Here is a 17,749-nt window from a genome sequence, read left to right as displayed (position 1 = left end):
CTAGGAGCAGCCAGTTGTATGTCTTGAAATTGTTAACAAACATACACGTGTTAACAAGTATGTGTTACAAAAAATAACGAATGATGTTCTTACCAACGGTTGTGTAAGATTTACAGAACAATTTTAACTCATTTGTTTCATAAACATGAAATGTTACATTGTCCTAAGCAGCAGCTTTAGTAGCATAGAAAAATAATTATTTTCTAATGCAACCACATATTATTTTGTACTGTAAACATTTGGCTGTAAAAAGAACGCTGTTATGCCATGATGTCACTTACATTATGTCATGTAATGCGTGTAAGATTATATAACGTAATGACTGATGCCTCGTGAATGAATGTTGTAAAACTCACCAAAAGCTCGGATTTACAAGTCATTCACTCGGGCCAGATAATTAATAATTCCTTGTAGCTCATTAGTTATTTTCTAAATACTGTTGTCCTGTCTGTGGGAATGTACATGTTGCTTATCAACCACTGTGTCTTGTAGTTCTGTTGTTTGGCTAGTGGTATTAGGTGCTCAGTTTGCATCCTAGTATCTGCACCAAAACTGTTCACCGAGAAGGTATAATTTGACTAAAGTTCAAACCACATTGTTAATAAATTACTCTCATGCTTTTAATTACCATTAGATTTTGTCCAAATAGTGAAAACAAAACCCCATTACAATGACACATATTCCATATACTAGACACCAGGGCCATAGCTAGGATTTTTTATTGGTGGGGGGGGGGGGGGGGGCGCAACTGAGTAGTTAATAGTCTAAAACTCCTTAAATGGTTAATGAGAACATTTTTTAGCTACGGCCCTGGACACGTACCAGATTGTACATGTCACCTATATCAATTTCGCAAAGATCTAGGACAAAAAGCCAACATTTTTGCTATGTCCATTTCGGAATAATGTGGAACCTGATTTTGACATGTGTAATGCTGATGTAATTAGAATAACTAACGAGCTACAAGGAATTATGAATTATCTGTCCCGAGTGAATGAATGTTGTAAACCCGAGCCTTTGGCGAGGGTTTTATAACATTCATTCACGAGGGACAGATAATTCGTAACTCCTCGTAGTGAGTTGGTTATTCGATTTATTACCCATTGTCAATTTTAACTGATTTTTAATGTAAAAATTCCTCTGCAGTCTACAACAGAGACATCAGCCATTACGTCATATAATCTTACGCGCATTACATGACGGAATGTAAGTGACGTCATAGCATAACGGCGGGTTCTTTTACAGCCAAATGTTTACAGTACTAAATAATACAACTGTATTTGCATTTGAAAATAATTATTTTTATACATTACTAAAGCCGCTGCTTATGAAAATATACCATTTCATGTTTACGAAACAAAGGAGTCCATTTGTTTTTGTAAATCTTTGTAGATCGTGTAACGTATGTGTAATCTGACTCATGAATGTAAACAATATACCTGTGTGAATGAAAGTGAAGTTCCGGCCATGGCAAGCAACCAACCAAACGTAGTGATTTTTAAGCCAGCCAATCAGTGGCTGTAGAAGCAATCTGCACTGTGCAGAGATCTAAAAAATATTACCCCGTATATTTGAGCCCATATGGGTAATAATACTTATATATGTCACATTATTGTACCCCTCTTGAAGAATTTTCAATAAAAAAGCAAAATGCCAGCTTTCACATTCTTTGTCTAAGGAGATCTCAGCAAAGTCAATATAGGCAACATGGTTACAATCTAGTATGTGGAATCCGTGTCATTGTACTTGATCTTTCATGATGTGTGGGTGGACAAAATGGGAAAGCAATCTAATGACCTGTAATTAAAGGCAGGATATTAACTAAGTTACTTATCAGAAATGTTAACTTTCTGGTTAAAAGACTTTAGTTGATTACAAATAAAAGAAACTGTTAAAATGCATTATTAGTTTAATAATGATATTCAAAATATAACATTTAAGAAAAAGAAATAAAGGATATAAACTTCACTGCGATTTATGAAATATTAATGATAACTTGCCTGGAATTACAATCATAGACACAGGTACAGAGAACAGATATAAGTTTTGAAAACTTATAACTTTCATTCCATGCAGCATAATCTGTGATTAGTAAAACTAAAAATAGAACAACACAATCTAATTAAAATTAGCTCCACTATTATATGTGGATCTAACACCAGCCAGTTGGAGCTCATGTCCACCAATCAAAACCTTACTTGCAAAATCCTGCCAGTGATTTAAAAATAATTTGAAAACATTCCGAATTATCCTGAGGGTATACGACATGTTTCGTGTGAATTACGAATGCCTTAAAACATGTTTTATTTTATTTTATAAAATAAATAATTTGTAATGTAAAACTGAAGACTGATTTAGTTCGGGGTTTTTTAAAAATAAATAAATAATTTTTAATGTAAAATTGAAGACTGATAACCCGCCCCGTACGTATTGGTATGGTTCGCTGTACTGCGGCCACTAAAATAGACTCACCCGATATTTTTAGAATTTGTATGCTCCCAAATAACATTATAAAAGGCGAAGTATGATTGGTCAATATTTAAATTATTATTTACAGACGAAATGTTACCTGGACATTGGGAACTACGCAGTGTTCTTAGTTTTAAATTACTGGCATGATTCTGCAAGTAAGGTTTTGATTGGTGGACATGAACTCCAACTGGCTGGTGTTAGATCCACATGTAATAGTGGAGCTAATTTTAATTAGATTGAACATAACACATCTGTAAGCATAGCTGGTTAACTACATTCATTACTTTGAAAAAATAAATAAAATCAGGTGTGTACAGAGCAAGAAAGTATGTTGTTGGTTTTACAATTTCAAATGGCAAACAACTGAACAATACTAAATCTTGCAAGTGTCCAGTGTCTTTTCCAATTTTCCCAGAGAAGCTGAACAATAAAAATAAGGAAAAACTGTAGGATTTTACCTTTAATTTGAGTAATGTTAGGGCCACATTCATAGGGTTGGATGTGTACAAATCAGCTTGTAAATACCCATACAAAATAAGAAAGTCATTCATTAAATGGTTAAAGAGTTGAAGGCACTTAGAGAAACCATAACCAAACACTAACCCAAGTTAACCCTGCATAAACAGAATAAAAATATCTAGAAATGCAACACAAACTAATATGTATTGGAATTATATTTTTAAGGTTTTATGTGATCATCCTTGAACTTTAAGCAACCTTTAACTAAGCAGCAGTAATTGATATTATGTATTGCTATGTGTTGCAAAAGCAAAAAGGCCAGCACCATGATCTGTTATGATTTAAAGTGAAAGCCACTGACCCCAGTCTCAGAGAAATAAATTTTGAGCTACTACAAAATCCAGGACAGCCAGTAACACTGTGAATTTGACAAAGTTAATCATTTTAATAAAATGTATGTAATGTGTAAATTAGAATCAAACAGCTGAAATAGTAGAACAGATTTTACACTGCCTGGTAACTGGAGTCCGTGGCTTTAAAATAAAGTATCTACAGCATCATGTCACAGGGGCATGGATGGCAACTATTATGACTGCTGCTAATATTAGCCAAACTGTCGACATGGTTCACATTGTGTGTAAACTGATAACACAGTATGTGTCAACTTTGGCAAAATTTCAAATATAATTCAATCATCAATCGACAAAAAACACTTAGTCTGGACAGTTATTTTACACTGTCTACTGAGAATCAGGTTGTACAGCTACTGTGCACAGGCTGTTGAGACTCCGTTTGTACAGATATGTGTACGCTCTATTGACAATCATGTGTGGTCCCTCTGATCATCATCATCATTCAAACATTTCTCCACACTCGACAGTCTCGAGTTGATCGACACTATTATAGCTTGCACCTGAAAAAAAATATTACAGACATTTCTTTACAATTATCAATTCTAAAACATGCATTGTAACTTATATTATGCAACATAGAACTTGAATGTCCATGCAGGGATCTTTAAATGAGGCAAAACTGTTTTTCAGTAAATGTATTTTAAATATTACAGGGCAGATGTGATGACAAATATTAAATTAGATATTGTAAAAATTTTGTAAAAGAAGTGACAAGAAGAATATGATTACTTCAAATTTACCAACATAATTTTACAGGTATAATTGGCTTCAAGATGTAAATGTCAGAAGCAGAGATAGCTCCTCATTTGATAAAATGAATTTCAAGTCCTGAAGAAGATTCATCCCACACCTCACCAGATCAAATGCAACTGTTCTAACCAGTGAGCCCATTTCTGGAAATTAATATACCACCAGTTATAACACAACTCTTCTAACTTATAAGCCACATTCCATTTCGAGGGAACCATTAAACCACCAGTTACAAGGTGACAAATAACATGTCTAAGGTAGCCAAAAGCAAATTGAAATCCTGTGAATACTTTTTATTATAAATTCACTAAAACATTTTGGGGGTTTTCATAAGCAAATGTACTGACCTTTTGAAATACCGGTATTATACTTGATGGAGACCATGAGAATTTTATTTCAGATTTCAAAAAAAAAATTCACCAAATTGTTAACAATATATATATGTATGTATGTATGTATATGTGTGTGTGTGTGTGTGTGTGTATATATATATATATATATATATATATATATATATATTGTCCAACTGAAACCCTACTCTCTGAGATGTAAACATCAGTTATATTATGGTAAACAAACCTTTTTCATGTGTACCCTCATTTCTTGCATGAAGGAGGATGGCAGGGTCATATGCTCATAAATATCAGACGTCCGCATCGTCTGTGTACAGCTGCCAATCTGGTAACTAAAAAAAACACTTAAAAGGTTAGATCATTAAAACACGGATTACCAAAACATGAAATCGTATATATACTTAACAAATTATCCACTTTTCCTGACATTTTTCCTAACAATTTAGATGAAGTTTTACATGAAGGTTCCACATTTAAAAAAAATAAAAGCGGAAATCTTTAAAAAGATGATAATTCTACCATACTCAAAGAACATTACTATTTATTTTCTTAAATACTAACAAACAAAAAAAGAAAGAAATTTTTATTTAACGACGCACATTTTGTTTAGTTATATGGCATCAGACATATGGTTAAGGACCACATGGATACTGAGAGAGGAAACCCACTTCATGGGCTACTCTTTTTCGATTAGCAGTAAGGGATCTTTTATATGCACCATTCCAGACAGGGTAGTACATACAACAGCCTTTGATATACCAGCTGTGGTGCACTGATTGGAATGATGAATACTAACAAGTTACCACCTTGAATTCTGCTATAGTCACTGTTTATACATTTGTATAAAAAATGTATGCTTATTGTAAAATTATTTAAAACAAGGGTAACAAAACATTCAAAGATGTGTACATCTTATTCGTAACAGAAAAGTTACCCCAGGTGCAGATCCAGGGGGAACACATACCCTCCCCAAAACTTCAAAGTATCGTGAAAAAACATCTATATAATGTGCCCCTTTTGAACATTTCACCCCCTCCCTAGAAATATCATGCAGCCACTCTGTTTCCTTGCATGTCTGATGAAGAAAATGCATCCAATAGGAAGTCTAGCCTCAACTCATTTTCAGTCGGTGGGTTTTTTGTGTTTCTTTAAACATATTAACTTTTTTTCCTCAAACTATAAACAGAGGATCCAGACCGAGCAATATTACCTCCCTTGTACCCACCGTAAAATGTTAACTTTATCTCACCTTATAAGTTTGTGTAGCAATAGTGAGAAGTGACCTCGGACCGAGTCCAGTTTTTGGTTTGTTGTATGGTATAGTTTGCCTATTGTTGTGTCACAGCCACAGCACATCAAGTCATTGTACGAACTGAAAACATAAACAATTTGATATTTTATCATTTGAAACTCATCCTGCTTTACTATCAAACTTTATATTTCTAGCGAAACACCATGTAGAGAAGTTATATATACTGCAACCCCCCCCCCCCCACCCCCAGTGCTGGAACAAAACGTCAAATTTGGGCAAAAATTATACAGATATTGGGGGGAAAATATGTCAACCCGAGACCTTTTTACCATGTATTTTCATCATTCTACCCTCAAAATTAGTTGTAATCCATGTAAAAATGTGTAGCAATTCATTTGCAACCCTATATAGCTGTTTGGTAGTAATGCTAATATGATTAAATGATTTTTTCCAGATTCAGGCATTTTCATTCAATTCTGGCAAAACTTGTCTGCATTCCCCCCCATGCAAAAATGGGAGCCTGCCTATGGATATTTCTAGTCAATTGAGAATTTATTAACTACTGTTTAATGTTTTAAAATTGTGTAGTGATCTCTGAAACTTGCTTAGTGAATCACCATAGGTGAGCAAAGATCCCTTGCTGCCTGTCATAAAAGAGTAGCCTATGTGGCGACAGCGGGTGTTCTCTAAAAAACAAAACAGTCTCAGAATGACCATATGTTTGACGTCCAATAGCCGATAAGATAAAAAATCAATGTGCTCTAGTGGCGTCGTTAAATTAAACAAACTTCACCATAAGTAAGCATTTTGCATATATGGCAAAAACATTTCAAAATGGTTGGGGAATTATTTACATTTAACAATTACCTTCCAAAATCCACTGTAGACGGCGAGGTGCAGGTAAAAAGATCATTTTTCACTTTCACTTGCTTACTAACGCCTAAACAAGAGACAAAAATAAGATGCTATTAAAATGTTCATAATCATAATTCTGAAAATCAATATACACAAGGAGCGGGATTTAGCTCAATCAGTTGAGTGCTCGCGTCGCAGGATCGAACCACCTCTATGGATACATTCAACTGATAGGCTTTTTTCTCGTTCCAACCGGTGCACAACTGGTCATAGGTCATGGTATGTGCATTCCTGTCTGTGAAAAAGTGCATATAAAAGATACCTTGCTGCATGAGAAAAAAGGTACTGGGTTTCCTCTGATGACGTGTCAGAAATACCATAATAACATCCAATAGCCAATGGTTAATTAATCAATGTGCTCTAGTGGTGTCGAGAGGGCGGAACGTAGCTCAGTGGTACAAGTAACAGTGCTCGCCTGATCGATTCCCGTTGGTGGGTCTATTTGGCTATTTCCCGTTCCTGCCAGTGCTCCACAATTGGTGTAACAAAGGCTGTGGTATGTACATATGAAAGATTTGTGGGATGGTACATATAAAAGATCCCTTGCTTCTAATCGAAAGAGTAGCCCTGCCCCATGATGTGGCGACAGCAAGTTTTTTTCTCTTAATACATGTGTGTGGTCCTTAGCCATATTGTCATGCCCAGTATAAACAGAGGGGTCTGTAACTTGAGACGTTCTTATTTTATTTTTCTAAGAGAATGATTTGTCAAACTTTCATAATCTGGCAACGTTTATAAATGTATTATTCATTGTTAAAAATACTTTCTGTGTAATGTTATGGTCTTCAGCGTTTCATTTGTGCAGACCCATGCCGTGGTGTCTCCAAGTATAGTTTTACACCCAGCACATTGAAAAACAAATGGAGCATCGTCCGAAGACTTTTCGTTTTCTCCTGGTGGCACTTCCATATAATTTCGTCGTACAAACCAAAATATTTTTCAAGTTCCCGCAAAATAATATCTTGACTGGTTCCCTAATAATGTTACGCTAAATAATATTTAAAGCAGCAATGTTGCTCTACATCAAGGTTCCGACTCTAGGCAAACTAACTCAAAATTAACATGTAGCTCCCCATTTTTTCTTTCGATGAACCGTTCCAAAATGCCTTCAAGAAATTGCGCAATACTTTCCTTTTTGACTTTAGCCTACGGGATATACAAATTCAATAGCACAAAAAATTCACCCCGCCCGTTACCGACCCCGTTCGGGCTGCTTGTGCTCTTTTGCACTTGCCTGAACCGGCCTAGGTGGCGTCGTGGCAGGCCATCGGTCTACAGGCTGGTAGGTACTGGGTTCGGATCCCAGTCGAGGCATGGGATTTTTAATCCAGATATCGACTCCAAACCCTGAGTGAGTGCTCCACAAGGCTCAATGGGTAGGTGTAAACCACTTGCACCGACCAGTGATCCATTACTGGTTCAACAAAGGCCATGGTTTGTGCTATCCTGCCTGTGGGAAGCGCAAATAAAAGATCCCTTGCTGCCTGTCGTAAAAGAGTAGCCTATGTGGCGACAGCGGGTTTCCTCTCAAAATCTGTGTGGTCCTTAACCATACGTCTGACGCCATATAACCGTCAATAAAATGTGTTGAGTGCGTCGTTAAATAAAACATTTCTTTCTTTTGCACTTGCCAGCGCGGGCGGTTCCCTCTCCTACCCATCCCAACCGTTTTCCTGTCCTGGACGGAGCAGACGGCCTAGGCCGGCAACTGCGCCCATGACAGACGTGGCTACAACAGCTTGTTCTGAATGTGCACGTAAAACCCTATGACCTGACCTCAATATCATTTCCTTCAAATGAAACTTATTGCAGATAATTAAGGGTAGAGAAATAATAGTTCACCAGTTCTTTTTTCTTTTAGCACAGTTTTTTTTAAAAACTATTATTATTTTAAATTAGGAAATGGTAACTTTAGTACTGTATCTTTTCTTAGACGAAAGAAAGAAAGAAAAAAGGAGCTGAAGTCAGACCCCCCCCCCCCCAATTTTTTTGTTAACAAAAATTAAAATAAAATAAATAAATAATAAAATAATAAAATAATAATAATAATCAATAAAATAAAATGTTACATCACTGTCTCCAACTAAGATAATTTGTTTTTATTTAAATATTATTTCGTGTTCAGAAGTTTCTCGTTCATGACGACATGCATATTCTACTGATACATTTACATTATTATCTACTAGGTTGAAGCACCCAGTAGACGAACCAGTCTATTTGTTGTTTTAAAGCTATTCTTTATCTTTTCTATTAAAGAGTTCTGTTACATTTAAGGACTTGATTTCTGGTTGTCAGTCCAAGGTTCGAATATTATTCACACATATCGAATCGACCAAAGCAATGATAAGTTATGGGGTGTGTCTTTTCTGTGTTTCAGGAGGTTGTTTTGACACGGTTTCCAGGTATGTGCCGTTTGCCTGTTGGTCTTACTTATTCGAGAAGTATCGAAAGTCGTGCTATACTGTAATTACATACTTTGTTATAATCAGGATGTCTATTTTACGTGTCCATTCTAATGGTTAAATTATGAATTTAATTTTATTGCTATGGTAACTAAATCATTTATATAGCCTATTTATTACATAATGTTATAACAGGGTGCTCTCAGTATCTAAAGGGGTGGGATGTGGCTCGGTGGTAGGGCTTAAGCCTGAGGTACAATGTGTCAGTCACCCTCAGTGGTCTGGGTTTTCCCCCTTTTGAACAGTGTCTCATGACTAATACATCAAAGGTCGTGTAAGTACTGTCCTGTTTGAGGAAAGTGCACACATAAAAAGAAATCTCTTATTGTTTTAAGTGCATGCTGGTCAACTGGTCAGCTCGCTGATCATCTGGTCTTGAACTCGCCCCAAAACCAAGTTCCAGTGCTTGCCCTACAGGTACATTGCCAAATTAGCCAGTTGATAATTTTTTATATAAAATGGCTACAAAATATAGCTTTTGGCTAATAGAATATTCCTCAAATTAACCACATTTTAATAAATTTCAAAGAAATACTCTACATTTCTCAAAAATGGCTAAACCAAAATGTGTTCCAGCGTGAGCCCAGACCAACTTACCCCAAAACCAACTAGCCCCAGCATTCGGACAACTCGTCCCAAACATTTTGTCAACTCGCCCCCAAAAAGTTACCAACTCGCCCTAGTGGTTGGTCAACATGCCCCAATTTCAGCTTAAATATTTATGACGAAATTAAAAAGGATGTCTACAACTTTGGTGTCATTTTATTTATTGATATTACGGCAACTGGTTTTATATTGGGGAGATCCTAACACTGGATAAACAATATATTACAATGAACTGTCAAGCCTATTTTAATGATTGGTGTGCACATTCAACAATTTTTAATGCACACTATTTCTTAAAATCAACAAAAGATTGGTATATAATACACTCTTTTTCATTTGCATATTATTTTTTATTTTTTCCTTAGGAAAAGAAGGATCTATGCTTGGTGGCAAAACACGAAGTAAAGAGGTTTTGGTGCAGACAACTCCGACAAACACAATAAACACTGTGGCCAAAGACAGTCAGAGAACCCCTGGTCATGAAATAACCTCCCTTGAGGAAGCTGTTGAGTCCCAAAATACCGACCTATTGCAAAAGATAATCAGCCAGGGTGTGGACGTGCAGGTTCTGCACACCCAAGACAAACACTACATCAGTCCTGTTGAGAAAGCCTGCATTCTCGGATACACTGATATCGTGAAAATCTTCCTCGACAATGGATGCAGTCCAAATCTTCCAACCAGCTGTGGACGGCTGATCCACTCGGTGCTAGAGGCAATGAAAACTAACGCCATCACCGCCGCCGATGGCCGACAGCTTGTTTCTCTTCTCTGTCGTTCTGGATGCGATGTCAACATCAAGAATAAGCAGACGGCTACGACACTGCTGCAGGCAGCTGAGCTGGGAGACCGAGCCATTCTAGAGATGATCCTGTCAATCTGTAGAGAAGTTCAGCTCACGAAGCAGTGTGGTGGAAGTCTGTTCAGTCCACTGCACATGTCGTGCATGCGTGGAGATCTCGACTGTGTCCAGCTTCTGTTGAAACACTCTGCCGGCAAGCACGTCAATTTGTGCGACGCTAACAGAAACACTGCGCTGCTTTTAGCATTGAAGTCGATGCTTCATAACCTAAAGTATCTGAATGCAGCTCGCATAGACATAGACCACAACATGACTAATCAAAAGGACAAGGATTCGGTTCGCTTTAAACTGTTGAAGTTGCAGTACAACTCTATCGGAATTGTGGAAGCGTTACTTCTGGCAGGAGCTGATCCTAATTGTATAGGTTATCTGAGAACTTCCAGTTATGCTAGGCAGGCAGAATTTTTAGAATCGTCTCTTTATTTCGCTTTACAGTTGTGTGCCCTTGATCGGACCGGGGGTTTCCAGGATTCTCAGCCATGTGACGAATATACACAGACTATGAAACTGCTTAGCTTGGAGAGTCTTCAGGGAGTAGAAAGATGGACGGGTGGGGTTACAAATTTCCCTATGGTGAAGGATGAAGCAGTTCCCTCCCCTTACACAGGTGTGGTAAGACTCATTGTTCTGTCAGGATTCGACTTGGATTTCGTATCCCAGGCTGAAATAGTCGTGGCTCTGAAACCTCATCATGCAGATACTTTGTTGCTAGATGAGATCTATGAGTTCTGGAACAAGTACAAGCTGCAGAAACCTCCGAAGCTTATGCACCTGTCAAAACAAGTTATTCGTATTCATCTGTCCCACCTCCAAGGTTTACACAGAATCGATGAGCTTCCACTGCCGTACAGAGTGAAAGAATATCTAAAGCTGAATTATTTATAGGTGTATCTCTGGTGGTTTCTTTAAAAGTGTTTGCCATGTACAGTCGACTATTGGCAAAATTGTAAATTATTAGAACAGGTGATAAATGCATGTTTTCAGCTAAAACTTTACATTATAAATAAAAAATTGTTTTTGTTTTTAACAGGTGTACATGGATTGTAGGATGCCATTTTTTATTCTTTGTTACATTATGACAAGATTATGAATAATATTTGTTTGTTTGTGCATTGTCAAATAATGGTAAATTAATCTTACTTCTTGAAAATGAGACCATACACAAAGGTGTAGCTCATGTGGTAGAGTGCTTACCTGAGGTGCAATGGGTCACGGGATCGATTCTCCTTTATGTATGGATTCTGTTTATTCCCCATTCCAAACAGTGCCCCATCAAAGACTGGTATGCAGGGCACAATGTTCTGTTTGCAGTTCAGTTTCGCAACGTTAGATATTCTTTTCTTTCAATGTATGCACACACAAAGGTGTGTGGAGATGGTTCTGCTGATTGTTATCAATTTGCATACTTCACCAAGTATGGTGTGGAGGTGGGCCTGTAGTTGTGTAGGCAGATAGAGGGGATAATCAATGCCATATTATGTAGTGTTGCCTGTGTATGTTTAATAACAGTTGCTTCCCTTCATGGACCCATCAAATGTAAAGCATCTTAACTTTTTGTGGCAACATTTTCTTAATCTGTATATATACTGCTTGCTTTTGTGTCTGATATCGGGTTCCAACCCATAGTGAGGTAGTTTAAATCACTGCACACCATTTTCTCCAACCCACAGTGAGGTGGTTTAAAACCAATACACACACACTACTTTCTTCAACTCAGTCAGGTGGTTTAAAACCACTATGCACATCACTTTCTCCAACCCACAGTGAGGTGGTTTAAAACCATTACACTCACCACTTTCTCCAACCCATAGTAAGGTGGTTTGAAAACATTACACTCACCACTTTCTCCAACCCATAGTAAGGTGGTTTGAAAACATTACACTCACCACTTTCTCCAACCCATAGTAAGGTGGTTTGAAAACATTACACTCACCTCTTTCTCCAACCCATGGTAAGGTGGTTTAAAAACATTACACTCACCACTTTCTCCAACCCTTAGTAAGGTGGTTTAAAACCATTACACTCACCACTTTCTCCAACCCATAGTAAGGTGGTTTGAAAACATTACACTCACCACTTTCTCCAACCCATAGTAAGGTGGTTTGAAAACATTATACTCACCACTTTCTCCAACCCATAGTAAGGTGGTTTGAAAACATTACACTCACCACTTTCTCCAACCCATAGTAAGGTGGTTTGAAAACACTACACTCAATAATGAAACTAAAACTACAGTGTAACCATAAACCTAGATGGCTAAGTCACAAGTGGTGACCAGCATTGGCATAGCCAATATTTCATATTGGGATGAGTCATGCTATGGGGCTACTGGTAAATATAAAAAATGGTGGGGTGAGGTGTGTTTGGAGTCCCTGGTCAGGCTGCTGGTGATCTCTTGCACTTACCAGTGCGGGCGATCCCTCTTCCCACCCACCCCAAACCCTTTCTTGTCCTGGATGGAGGAGCCGGCATGGGTAGATGCTTGTGCCCATGACAGGTGTGCACTACAACAGCTTTGTCTGATTTGATTTGCAGGTATAAGCAAAAGTAAATTGTATAAATGAAAGAAACAAAGAAAGAAAATATTTTGTTTGTTTGAGGAAATTGCCAGCATCACTGATTGAAAAATCCAACAGGGTGCATCACAATATTCACTTTCTTCCATTAATTATAAGTTTTTGATAACTACATGTTTCTTGCAAGATGCAACATTTTTATTGTAATATAAAAATATCTACTCCGTGGTCATTTCATTTGAATGATAATGGAAAACACACATTTACTTATTATTTGTAAGGTCTATAATGTTTTGGGTTTTTTTTATGGTATTATTATTTTTTAATACTTAGGATCACAAGAGTATATTTAGATATACATGTATAAAGGTGTACACATGTAATTAAAAAAATTTCAGTTGTTTTGCTGTGATACATACAAGTGTATGAGATGGCACCTTATGGTGGTGAAGAAATTTGCTCAGAATTTTTTAAAGACTGGGTTAGTTCACCAACTAAATGGCCCAACAAAATATTGTTTAAAATAATCTATGTTTAATTTGTCATGTATAAAAAAAAAAAAACTTAGTTTAAGCAGCAAGTGATCATTTTACACTTGTTATCTCATGTTGGGAGTCTTTTTATCACAAGAGAGGTTGGTGTAGCTTACTGTATCTCTCTCTCTCTCTCTCTCTCTCTCTCTCTCTCTCTCTCTCTCTCTCTCTCTCTCTCTCTCTCTCAGAGGGGGTTGCACCCCCCCGTGGAGATTTGACACTAATTGTGGTGACATTCTCCAGAAATAGGATAATGCTTCTTTTTAAAATTAAAATTAAAGTATTATTTAACCTTTGTGCTTGATTTTCTTTTTTCTAGAAATTTATGTGTGGAACTAGGGTAGTTATACACACTACCCATTATCTCTGAAATGAGCAGCTTTACCCCCAATTTTTCTTATTAACTTTAATGGTCAGGGGTGGTAGTATTTATATCAGTGATGTATATGGGTTATTATCAGATAAAGTCCCAAATTCAGGTTTGTATTTTTTAAAATAACAAGTCACTATATTTCTGTTTAAATCATTGGATGACTTTATCGAATAAACACTGCGGTCAGTGTTAGCAGTGCATCTTTCTTCCAAAAAAGTAATAAATGACCTTATCGAAACTAGGTCACCCACTCATTTTGTCAGTACGTAACATGATTTAAGTTGATCACAAATTAATAACAAAACATACATCATCAAAACATACATCATCAAAACATTTTATCCCTAACTAAATTTGAAAGGTTTTCTACAAGTTGAGCTTCTTGTTTGTTTTTCTAATGGCTTTAAATAATAAATAATGAATTTTAAGCGAATCTGGGTTTTTTAAAACAATGTGGAATTTAGCTCAGTGGGTTGAGTACTTATTTGAGTTGCTTGCTTCGCAGGATCAAAACCACCTCAGTGGATCCGTTCAACTGATTGTGTTTTCTTCTCGTTCAGACTAGTCCACCACAACTGGTCAAAGGCCGTGGTATGTGCTTTCCTGTCTCTGGGAAGGTGCATATAAAAGATCCCTTGTTGCATTAAGAAAATGTAGCAGGTTTCCTCTGTTGACTATGAGTCTTATTACCAAATGTTTGACATCCAATAGCCAATGATTAACATATCAATCTCCTCTATTAGTGTCATTAAAACAAACTAAACAACGTGCAAAATGAATCCATTTAAAAGAAAAATCTTGAGGTAGTTTCGATGCAGTAGAAACTTTTCACTGTTGATTAAAGTATTTTGTTTGATGTTACGGTACCGACAAACATCATTACTGAAAAGTTGTCTTTCTAAAAGGAAAACAGAAGGAATTTGGAAAATGAAATTGCAATACTATGCAGATTAATTCCTGAACCAAACAACAGCAAAATAAGTAAACATTTTTTTTTCTTATTAGGCAGTTCCATTCATTTAAAATGTATTTTTAAAACTCTCCCTCATCCCTCAACTGCTGTAAACATGCCTACCTGTACAATGCATATCCCATATAGGGCGACCCGCAAAAATATTTACCTCACATATTCATGTGTATTCAAAGTTAACTAGGGGTGGGACGTAGCCCAGTGGTAAAGTGCTCACATTATGCACAATCGACCTAGGATCGATTCCAGTTCGGGTGCCCATTAGGTTATTTCTCGTCCCAGCCAATGCTCCACAACTGGTGTAACAAAGGCTGTGGTATGTACTATCCTGTCTGTGGGGTGATGCTTATAGAAGATCCCTAAGAAATTTGTGTTGTTTTTTGTGCTGGGGTGTCGTTAAACATCCATTCATTCATTTATACATAAAATATCCCTTGTAAAAGGTAACCCTCATTATCTGTGTGGTCCGTAACCATATGTCCGATGCCATATAACCATATTTGAATTGTGTTAATGTGTTGTTAAATAAAACATTCCATCCCTCCTTCAAAGTTAACCAAGTTAATGTAGATTTATTGTAGTTTATTTTTGTGATTCATAGATACCAAATAAAATGGAGAGTGCATAGGTCTAACGCTACAATGTAAAAGTCAATTTGAATATCCTGCCCTATTTCACCACCCAATCGATGCCAAAGAGGTAAATTAATGGAGTTATTGCATGTTGGCTACGAGAGAGAGAGAGAGAAAGAGACAGACAGAGACAGACAGACAATATGATACTTATGTCTAAAACTCTTTAGAGAGAGAGAGAGAGAGAGAGAGAGAGAGAGAGAGGAAAACGAAGAAAAGAAATTTGATTATCACCAGTTTAATACATTCCAATATCCAGAACTGACACCTTGTCAGCGTCAACGATCTGCCTGAATGTATCATAATATGTTAAAATGAGCTCCCACTAATGCTACTATTCCACACAGACTACGAATTGTTAAATTTAGGATTCGTGGAATTTTGCAAATTAGAATGGCCCAATTCGTGACGCTCTACGATTCAGTTACGATACAGGTACGATAGAGTTACGAATATTCGTGGTATTCGGCTCGAATCGCACGAATATTGTCAAGAATTCACTACGATTTACAAGAATCGATTACGTATACTGCACGAACGTTAGGAATCGGTTACGAATCAGTTAAGAATATGCCGAATGCATCTAAGAATCAGGTACGATTAAAATTGAATTCGTCACTATTCTTGACAGTTCGTGGGATTTTCCCTCAAGATAGGTATAAAAAGGCCCTCACCCCTGCTTGGGCATCAGTTCTAAAATGGATGTTCAACGTAGAGAAGCTGTAGTACTGACCCTGGAACTGGAGTATCAACACCAGCTGCTGATAGCTAGAAGAGACTGCTTCGAAGAAGAAGGAGAAGAGCCCCCAGGTGGTGGGTTAGACCGTGGCTGACACCAGCTAGAAGGCTAGAATATGGTCACTACAACAAACTGATGCAGGAGCTGAGGGTGGAAGATGAGAATGCCTTTGCCAACTATGTGAGAATGCCACCCCACATGTTTGATGAGCTACTCAACAGGATTAGGCCAGTCATCCAGAGGAGGGACACCCACATGAGACCAGCCCTAGATGCCGAAATGAAGCTGACCATGACCCTCAGACACCTGGCTACAGGAGACCGGTATCACACCCTGCAGTATGACTTTCGATGTGGCTACAGCACAGTGGTATGGACTGTGCAGGAAGTCTGTCAGGCCATCATACAGGAGCTGAAGGATGAAGTCATGCCACTGCTAAAGACCCAGGATGACTGGAAGGCCATTGCCCAGCAGTTCCAAGACCGGTGGAATGTTCCTCATGCCCTGGGGGCCTTGGATGGCAAGCACATAGCCATCAGGAAACCACACAACTCAGGCAGTGTGTTCTACAACTACAAAGGCTTCTTCTCCGTGGTGCTGCTGGCCCATGTGGATGCAGATTATAAGTTTATCTGGATAGACACTGGTGGAGAAGATCATCAATCTGACGGACAGCTGTTTGGTGCTTCAGAACTGAAAGAGTGCATTGATGACTTCCCTGACAGCGATCCCCTGCCCAATGATGACAGAGACACACCCTACTACATCCGATTCGTGGTCACAGCCTCCAATTCACGAATCCCCGAATGAGTTAAGAATACCTACGAATGCCTACGAATCGATTACGATTCAGTTACGATGCCTAAGAATGCACTACGAATTTGTTACGATTTTTTGGAATCGGGAGTTCGTGGCCAAAATTTTGAACAGCTCAAAACTTTTGCCACGAATTCCCGATCGCTCAAGAATTGCAAGAACTGACTACGAATAAATACGAATCAGTTAAGAACTTCACGAACTGATTACGATTCAACTACGAATCCTAAAATTTATTAATTCGTAGCGATTCGTGAAATTCGTGGACTGTGTGGAATAATAGCATAAAACCACTTCTAAAACGTCCCCAAACTGTTTCATGAAAAGTTTTAATTAATATCGACTAGCTGTTCCCACAAGCCTTTTAATATCGTTTTGAAAGTTAAAACGCCTTAGTTAAAACACAATGAAGCTTTCACATTTAATACGAAAACTGTTTCTGTCTATCCGTTTTAGCTGAAACGGTGTGAAAATTGTCCAGACGCTTTTTGGTTGAAACGTTTTCATAACAGCAATATATAGGAACGACCAAACAAAAGTCAAGCTTGAGTATTTGCTATTCTGTTTTATTCCGAGAGTTCGGCATTTCCGTTATTGAAAAATCATGTAACTGAAGTTGCTTGGAC

General features: G+C 37.5%; 3 protein-coding genes across 3 annotated transcripts; 2 read left to right on the top strand and 1 right to left on the bottom strand.

Moving 5' to 3' along the window:
* Positions 1–2,919: 2,919 nt before the first annotated feature.
* On the bottom strand, positions 2,920–7,818 carry LOC121375348 (protein Mis18-alpha-like). Its single transcript, XM_041502759.1, has 5 exons — positions 7,382–7,818; positions 6,567–6,639; positions 5,697–5,819; positions 4,674–4,779; positions 2,920–3,844 (listed from the first exon to the last, which is right to left on the bottom strand). The coding sequence occupies exons 1-5, from the start codon at positions 7,521–7,523 to the stop codon at positions 3,755–3,757; spliced, it is 534 nt and encodes a 177-aa protein (XP_041358693.1). The 5' UTR covers positions 7,524–7,818; the 3' UTR covers positions 2,920–3,754.
* A 1,064-nt stretch (positions 7,819–8,882) lies between these two features.
* LOC121375801 lies at positions 8,883–11,571 on the top strand. The gene is made up of 2 exons (XM_041503457.1): positions 8,883–9,016; positions 10,048–11,571. The coding sequence occupies exons 1-2, from the start codon at positions 8,965–8,967 to the stop codon at positions 11,427–11,429; spliced, it is 1,434 nt and encodes a 477-aa protein (XP_041359391.1). The 5' UTR covers positions 8,883–8,964; the 3' UTR covers positions 11,430–11,571.
* Positions 11,572–16,442: 4,871 nt separating this feature from the next.
* On the top strand, positions 16,443–17,117 carry LOC121374766. The gene has a single exon (XM_041501875.1). It carries the CDS (start codon positions 16,443–16,445, stop codon positions 17,115–17,117), a length of 675 nt encoding a protein of 224 aa, XP_041357809.1.
* The last annotated feature ends 632 nt before the right edge of the window (positions 17,118–17,749 follow it).

The sequence above is a fragment of the Gigantopelta aegis genome, chromosome 6, assembly GCF_016097555.1.
Source record: "Gigantopelta aegis isolate Gae_Host chromosome 6, Gae_host_genome, whole genome shotgun sequence".
Classification (NCBI taxonomy): domain Eukaryota; kingdom Metazoa; phylum Mollusca; class Gastropoda; order Neomphalida; family Peltospiridae; genus Gigantopelta; species Gigantopelta aegis.
The sequence above is the reverse complement of the archived record's forward strand: the minus strand, read 5'-3'. Positions and strand labels throughout refer to the sequence as shown.